Raw genomic sequence first — 7614 nt, 5'->3', positions numbered from 1 at the left:
ATCCATGACGTTGGCCGAGTTATCCTGTTGTGGAAAGTGTAATGCACGGACCCACACCAGGGGGCGTAAATGAACGGTCAATAGATATGCCAATAAATACAATTTATTGCTGCAAATGTGCACAACAGGTCAAATACTGCTTCTAGTCAGTCAATCACAGTTACATAAAAGGTGATGTGTGGACAGGCCTGAGGGTAGGAGACGCCTATCCGGAGAAGAACCAGGACCCACAAGGTTCCACCGCCAACGGAGACCTGCAGTATACCGAAGCCGCCAAGTCCTGAGTCCCCAGGTGGCCTCTGCTTCCAGCTGTCAGATCCGGTACTGGTGGCAGGCAAAACAAACAGTTTAAAGGTGGGTGTGTGTACACCCAGCAAACAGTCAGCAAAAAGTACAGTTCCTTCCTGAGGGAAAAACCTCCACCTCCTTACACAGGAACACAGTACGTGCAGTGCCTAATGTATCACTTAAGTCAGGAGTGAGGAGTGGGTACGCCAACTCCTGTACAAAAGGTTAACGACTGCAAAAAGTTCTGATGCAAAAAACGTGTGCGTACAGCACAGAACGGCTGAGTTGTTTACCTGCGTGGTAAGCTGATAACTCAGCAGAGTTCTGGTGTCTCTTCCAGGCTTTTATGGATGGTGGTGATGAATGATGATGATTACTGACAGCTGTCAGCTCCTGGCTCCTGGTGACTCCTGTGGCGACTGCGCCTCTGGTGCCTGAAACCCGACAACAGGCAGGGCGCCCTCTGGTGTTGGCCAGCAGTACCTCCTCTTCGGGCGGCCCACACAACACACTCTACCTCAATGAAAATAATAATAATAATAATAATAAAATTAAGAGTGCAGAAAAAATAGCCACCACAAATTCATCCATAGTTGCTTTAATAATGTTTATTTCAGTGCAATAGAATAATTTAGTATAATATACTTGAGTAGATGGTAAAATCTGGAATATCTAGAATATGATTCCTTCTTGAAAGCTGAGAACAGATTATAGTAAACTTCTTGACGCAGAAAGAAAGTTCCAATTATATAATTCATTGAACCCGTGCAGCTTGTAAAATTAGTCTTTGAAAAGTACAAATATTTTTGGGGGTGGGGGGGTTTTGTGTCCTGTAGCTATTTTTCATTAATTAATAATCTTTTTGAAGATCAAACTGTTTTTTTTAAGAAAGAGCTAATATAACAATATCAAGGCTAAAACAAAATCGCAAACAGCAGTGCACAGTTCAACAAACAAATAAATTAATGAAAATTAATAATTAAGATGGAGTTACACCACTAGGTGGAGCATTTCAGCACCCACATTAACGTGACTGTTTTGACCCTCTTAGCTTGCCGTAGCAAAACAAAACTCACGTCATTTTGGAGCGAACATTTTCGAAATGTGACCTAAACGTGTGTTGGTGTGCTGGTCAAAAACACCCGAAACACTTCACGAAATGTTTTGAATAAAAAAAAGTTTAAATTGCGACATAAAATTTGTTGCTGAGAGATGGAGGGACTGGAGATGTCAGCAATGATACCGGCTCTTCAGCAGCTAGCAAGGTGACTACCAGGCTAATGATGGCTAAGTAGCCTGTTTAAGTACTGTGCGATCTGTCGTTCGGAGTTTGTTTAAATTAGAATATTAGTTGATACTTGCTGTTGTGTATCATATACTCTGTTGTTATTTACAGTGCGAGTCCGGCTGAATATGAGCAGGCGGTGCAGAAGCCTCGACAGATCCTTTGTCAGTTCATTGACAAGATTCTGACTGACGTGGATGTTGGTGAGTCACTCAGGGGTGAAAACAATGAAATTTGTGTGATAACAGGTGTCTTCACTGCAGTGATATTTCATAAATGTTCAGTCAGTGTCGGCTGTGGGTGATGTTTTCCAAAAGGTAGTTTGGCGAGAGTTATTTGCAGACTTTTTAACTTGTTCTTAAAGTTAACATTTTTGATTTGCCTATTCGCCCTATTGAGATATCCCATAATCCCTTGCACCCCAGAGATTCACTGCAGTCTAAACAACATATAGAAACCACATGACAACAAATGCAAATGAACATTATACAATTCCTATGAAGTTGGGCCGTTCTGTGAAATGTAAATAAAAAAAAAGAGCAGTGATTTGCAAATCCTCTTCAATGTATACTCAACTGAATACACCACAAAGACAAGATATTTAATGTTCAAACTGATAGACTTTTTTGTTTTTCTGCAAATATTTGCTTATTTTGAAATGGATGCCTGCAACATATTTCAAAAAAGCTGGGACAGTGAAAACAAAAGACTGGGAAAGTTGATGATTGCTCAAAGAACACCTGTTTGGAACATTCCACAGGTGAACAGGTTAATTGGAAACAGGTGTGTGTCATGATTGGGTATAAAAGGAGCATCCCCAAAAGGCTCAGCTGTTCACAAGCAAAGATGGGGTGAGGATCACCATTTTGTGAACAACTGCATGACAAAAATAGTCCAACAGTTTAAGAACAATGTTTCTCAACGTTCAATTGCAAGGAATTTAGGGATTTCATCATCTACAGTCCATAATCTAATCAGAAGATTCAGAGAATCTGGAGAACTTTCTACACGTAAGCGGCAAGGCTAAAAACCAACATTGAATGCCCGTGACCTTCGATCCCTCAGGCAGCACTGCATTACAAACCGACATCATTGTGTAAAGGATCTTACTGTGTGGGCTCAGGAACACTTCAGAAAACCATTGTCAGTTAACACAGTTCGTCGCTACATCTACAAGTGCAAGTTAAAACTCTGCCATGCATTGCGAAAGCCATACATCAACAACATCTAGAAACACCCCACCTTGTCTGGGCCCAAGCTCATTGAAATAGAAGGATGCAAGGTGGAAAAGTGTGCTGTGGTCTGATGAGTCCACATTTCAAATTGTTTTTGGAAATCATGGACGTCGTCTCCTCTGGACAAAAGAGGAAAAAGACCATCCAGATTGTTACCAGCACAAAGTTCAAAAGCCAACATCTGTGATGGTATGGGGGTGTGTTAGTGCCCATGGCATGGGCAACTTGCACATCTGTGATGGCACCATCAATCTGAAAGGTACATCCAGGTTTTGGAGCAACACATGTTGCCATCCAAGCAACGTCTTTTTCAGGGAAAGTCCCGGCTTATTTCAGCAAGAACAATGCCAAGCCCACATTCTGCACGTGTTACAACAGCGTGGCTTCGTAGTAAAAGAGTGCGGGTACTAGACTGGCCTGCCTGCAGTCCAGACCTGTCGCCCATTGAAAATGTGTGGCGCATTATGAAGCGCAAAATATGACAATAGAGACCCCGAACTGTTGAACAGTTAGTGTCCTCAGTTCCCAAACGCTTATTGAGTGTTGTTAGAAGGAAAGGTAATGTAACACAGTGGTAAACATACCACTGTCCCAGCTTTTTTGAAATGTGTTGCAGGCATCCATTTCAAAATGAGCAAATATTTGCACAAAAACAAAAAAGTCTATCAGTTTGAACATTAAATATGTTGTCTTTGTGGTGTGTTCAATTGAATACAGGTTGAAGAGGATTTGCAAATCGTATTCTGTTTTTATTTACATTTCACACAGCGTCCCAACTTCATTGGAATTGGGGTTGTATATCGAGCTCTAGAGGTTATTAGATCTTGGAGTAGGTTGGTCAAAGGTCAAGAAAACATAATCTGAAATACACCGCCTTTGTATGTCTCAACAACTAAGAAGCCCAGATGGATAATCTGAAGAATATATTGATCAGCAATATGTTTTGTGATTGATTAGTATAAATGATTCCAAAATAAAGTCACACAGAAGTCATGCTGAAGTCATACATAGTTACGATTACACATATGTACAGTATTGTGCAGTTATGTTGTTGTGTGTTGCGTGCTCAGGTATGCATTAGCCCTCTGAGGCCTTTCATTTCCAATAAGGACTACCCTAGTGTCAAAAAAAAAAAAAAATTATTTCAAATTTATTATACATATCACGCCAAACGACAACAACGCTGCCTCAATGTGCTTCACACTGGTTAGGTCTGACCTTGCTAATTCATCAAATGATAGTATGCATTTTAATATAAAAAGCACACAATTACAAGACATGAGAAATAAATTACATTTTGTATATTTGTCACAAATAATGAATCTTAACAGGTAAATGCTTATGCTGATCTTTTTTATCCTGCACAGCCCATGGTGGGATCGAGGATGTAGAATTAAGTTACGTCTGTATATCCATCATGATTTTTTTTAACACTATAACTTATCCTATTTACTCCAAAATTGATATACATAATCATCATACTGTGTTTCCTCACCCTATGAACATGTGGGCCATGTGTCAGTCAGGATTCTTCCAACAGCATCACTTCACACACTATGGACTCTGTATTATATTATTTTTGTACAATGTCTATAACCTCTTTACAATTTGTACCAAAATGTACACGCATAATCATGAACTTTTTTCTGTGTCGCATCCTATGTGTTTGTCTCTCTTTTCCTAGATTGTGAGTGTAAGTTATACATGAATGCTTCATTTACTCTTGGCAGGGGATGCCTACCCATAAGTTGCCTTGTTGTGTGCCTGAATATTCACAAGAATACCTAAAAAGCCCCCCGGGCCCAAACTTGGCACATACGTAGTCCTCGATGTGGGGAATGATCACCATAGCAACTGTGACCAGATTACAAAATTGTATTTTGGCTCATGAAGACTGCTACTTCATTTAGACACACAACGTTTTGACACAACCTGCAGCTGACTCCATAGCACCCTTTGAGGTACGAGATGAACTTGCTGTCTAGGTCATGGGGATGTGGGCATCCGGTACAGAATTTTATCCAGAGCTGGGCAGGGATTTGTTGGTTCAACTTTGTTTTACGATTTTTGAACAGTCTGCGATTTATTTATTTATTATTTTAAACCGTGGTTGTCTGTAGAATATGTTTTTGTATTAATGGACCTGTTTGTAGACGTTATTATAGTCTTGTGTTTATTTGATCCTAGTTGCTCTGGGGCTGAGTAAGAAAACAAGTTCAGAGCCAGCCTGTGTGATGCTTCTGGACTTTGTGCAGCATATTATCAAGTCATCATCTCTGATGTTTACCAACCCTGCATGCCAGCCTGTTGAATATCCCGACACCACACAGAGTTGTATAGGTAGGATTCAATGATTCAAAATCAAAATATTCTTAAGGTAAAGGTTATTGATATATATTTTTTAAGATAAGAAATTGCAGTGAAATTTAAATTTTGTTTCTTTTAATGCTGTTATCTCGTCATGTCTCCCATAATTCAGACTTCAGTAAGTGGGTGGCGGTGCGGTTGCTACGTGTGGCAGCAGCTCCAGAATGTGACGTCATCCACGGACGGGTCTCGGCTGTACTGTGCTCCTTACTGCACACTCTGAGAGTCAGAATTTCTTCCATCTACAGCTGTCTCATAGAAGAACTTATTGCTTTGGCACAAGACCTAAGTAACATCCTTTACACACATGTTGCTTCACTGGGAGGACAGGAATACGCTTTGGGCATTTGCACGCCCAGCCGATGGCCAGCAACGCTCAAGTGCCTCTGTCTCTCCCCTCTGTGTACGTCCACCTACCTCACTCCTTCCCCTCTCATATTGTCCTCACCAGCAGCCTTGGAGTCGCTAACCAGTGTGACACTGGGTGTCATAAGTGACACCCTGAGGGGTGTGGTCTCCCGTCATGATCTGAATGTAGCCTGGGAAGCAGCTTGCTCAATCCTGGCCAATGGCAACACCAAGCTGAGGAAGCTCTCCATGGTGATACTGAGGCGATTGATGGAACTTGAAGGGTTTCCTGAGAGACAGGGTTATGAATTCTTCATGGCTTTCATGCATTTGTTGGAAACACACACATACATGGCAAAGACACAGGATGAGCAACGGCCTTATGACGGGGAGCTGCTAAATCTGACCCGCTGTCTTTTTCAGCTGTCTGGTGTCTCTCAGAGACAGTTTGAGCCCATCTACCTGTCGCAGCTTTTTGAGAGCATCTGTACTCTGGGAACGGCAGGGGTCAAGTTGGGGACAGAGGTTACAGAATCCCTCTGCTTGATGTTCAGTTTTCTGCTGTCTGTTGCCCCGGGTTACGAGAGTCCAGCCTCGCTAAGGATGCAGAGAGTCACAGAGGTCTGCAGAACTCTGGTGCTCACCGTTGGAACAGAGAAACAGGCTGATGTATGATTTTTATAGTTAAAGGTTTTCTGTGTCTTTCTGTTGCCGAAGATATTCCACATGTTTTAAAAGGTTGTGTGTGTTTAGTGTGCAGAAGGCTTTCTTCAGGCTGCACTGAAGGCTGAGGCTGATCTGGTGATGCAGAGGTCAGGGGACACAGAGTCAGCTGCCAAAAGACCCTTAAACCTGGAACTGCTTCAGTCAAAAATACGGCAAAAACATCGCCAGTGTGAGTTCCAAAATATTCCCAAACTGTTTTTTGCATCACTCGTTCTTTGGTGAGTGTTATGGGTGTAAAAGACATTCACATTATGCTGCATTCACATGCTGATGGTGGGAAAAACCATCATACCATTCGTTGTAACAGAATCAATGGCATGGCAATTTTTGCAGTGTTAAGACGGACAATAAGTTACTTAATTGAAACCCACAGCAAGGTTTTAATGGGATTTTATATTAAAGCAGAAAGCTCTCATTCTGATTGTTGCTTAAAAAGTTTTGTCACATTACAGCTTAATTTCTGTCTGTAATAACATGTTTTTCCTGTTTACCATTAATTTTATAATTATATTTTGCTCCAAATCTTGTGTTCTTATCTGTATGTGTTTTTAGTGAGGTGGACATGCGAGTTCGGAGTGAGGTTTGGGCTGTGGTTAACAGTCGGCTGGAGGAGCTGCTGACTTTTTTAAACCCAGACTTCAGCCAGGCAGAGACTGCACAGACCCTCACTACTCTGAAGGGTCTGGCTCTCATCCTCCATCTGGCAGCCCTCTGCTCCTCTCCCACAAGGTAGTAAACAAACTTATCAACATGTTATTACTGTTGCATCCTCATTTGTTTCTTCTTTTTTTGTCATTCTCTCTCAATCATAGGTTTCCCATTTTTCTTTTTGTTTTCTTTTTTTGTGGCTCTCTTAGACTGTAACTGTTACTTGTTTTGTTGGCCATGATTGTGACATTTCTTTTTTCTGTGTCAGTCTATTGCCTCTCCTCTGGGTTGCCATGGAGACTCTGTGCAGGGTCCCGAAAAGCTGCCAGTCAGTGTTAGAAGGTGGTGCTAAACCAATCTCTGACCGGAATTACTTTAAATCTGCTGTCCAGAACTATCGAGATTCTTGACTCTGTCGTCTACCTGACTGGTGAGGATGCAAACACGCATCATAATATCTGTTTTGATGGTTTGGCGTATTTGCTGTGTGTAGTAGAGAAGCTTGAATCTTCGACTGGACTGGGTTGCTTGACGCGAGGACGTTTAGCTTCAAATCGCAGAAGCTTCCTCAGCTAAAATTCTTGCTCTGGAAATTCTTGCTTCTTCCAGAGCAAGAATTTTAGCTGAGGAAGCTTCTGCGATTTGAAGCGAAACGCCCTCGCGTCAAGCAACCCAGTCCAGTCGAAGATTCAAGCCTCTCTACTATGGAAACCACCT

At 41.7% G+C, this 7614-nt stretch overlaps 1 protein-coding gene across 1 annotated transcript; it reads left to right on the top strand.

Annotated features, from left to right (window-relative positions):
• The first annotated feature begins 1358 nt into the window (after nucleotides 1-1358).
• On the top strand, nucleotides 1359-7113 carry LOC117531901 (serine/threonine-protein kinase ATR-like). The gene is made up of 7 exons (XM_034195091.1): nucleotides 1359-1553; nucleotides 1685-1776; nucleotides 4996-5148; nucleotides 5288-6192; nucleotides 6277-6467; nucleotides 6802-6978; nucleotides 7107-7113. Exons 1-7 carry the CDS (start codon nucleotides 1501-1503, stop codon nucleotides 7111-7113), a joined length of 1578 nt encoding a protein of 525 aa, XP_034050982.1. The 5' UTR covers nucleotides 1359-1500.
• Nucleotides 7114-7614: the final 501 nt, after the last annotated feature.

Source organism: Thalassophryne amazonica, chromosome 19 (assembly GCF_902500255.1).
Source record: "Thalassophryne amazonica chromosome 19, fThaAma1.1, whole genome shotgun sequence".
In the NCBI taxonomy this organism is placed as follows: domain Eukaryota; kingdom Metazoa; phylum Chordata; class Actinopteri; order Batrachoidiformes; family Batrachoididae; genus Thalassophryne; species Thalassophryne amazonica.
The sequence above is the reverse complement of the archived record's forward strand: the minus strand, read 5'-3'. Positions and strand labels throughout refer to the sequence as shown.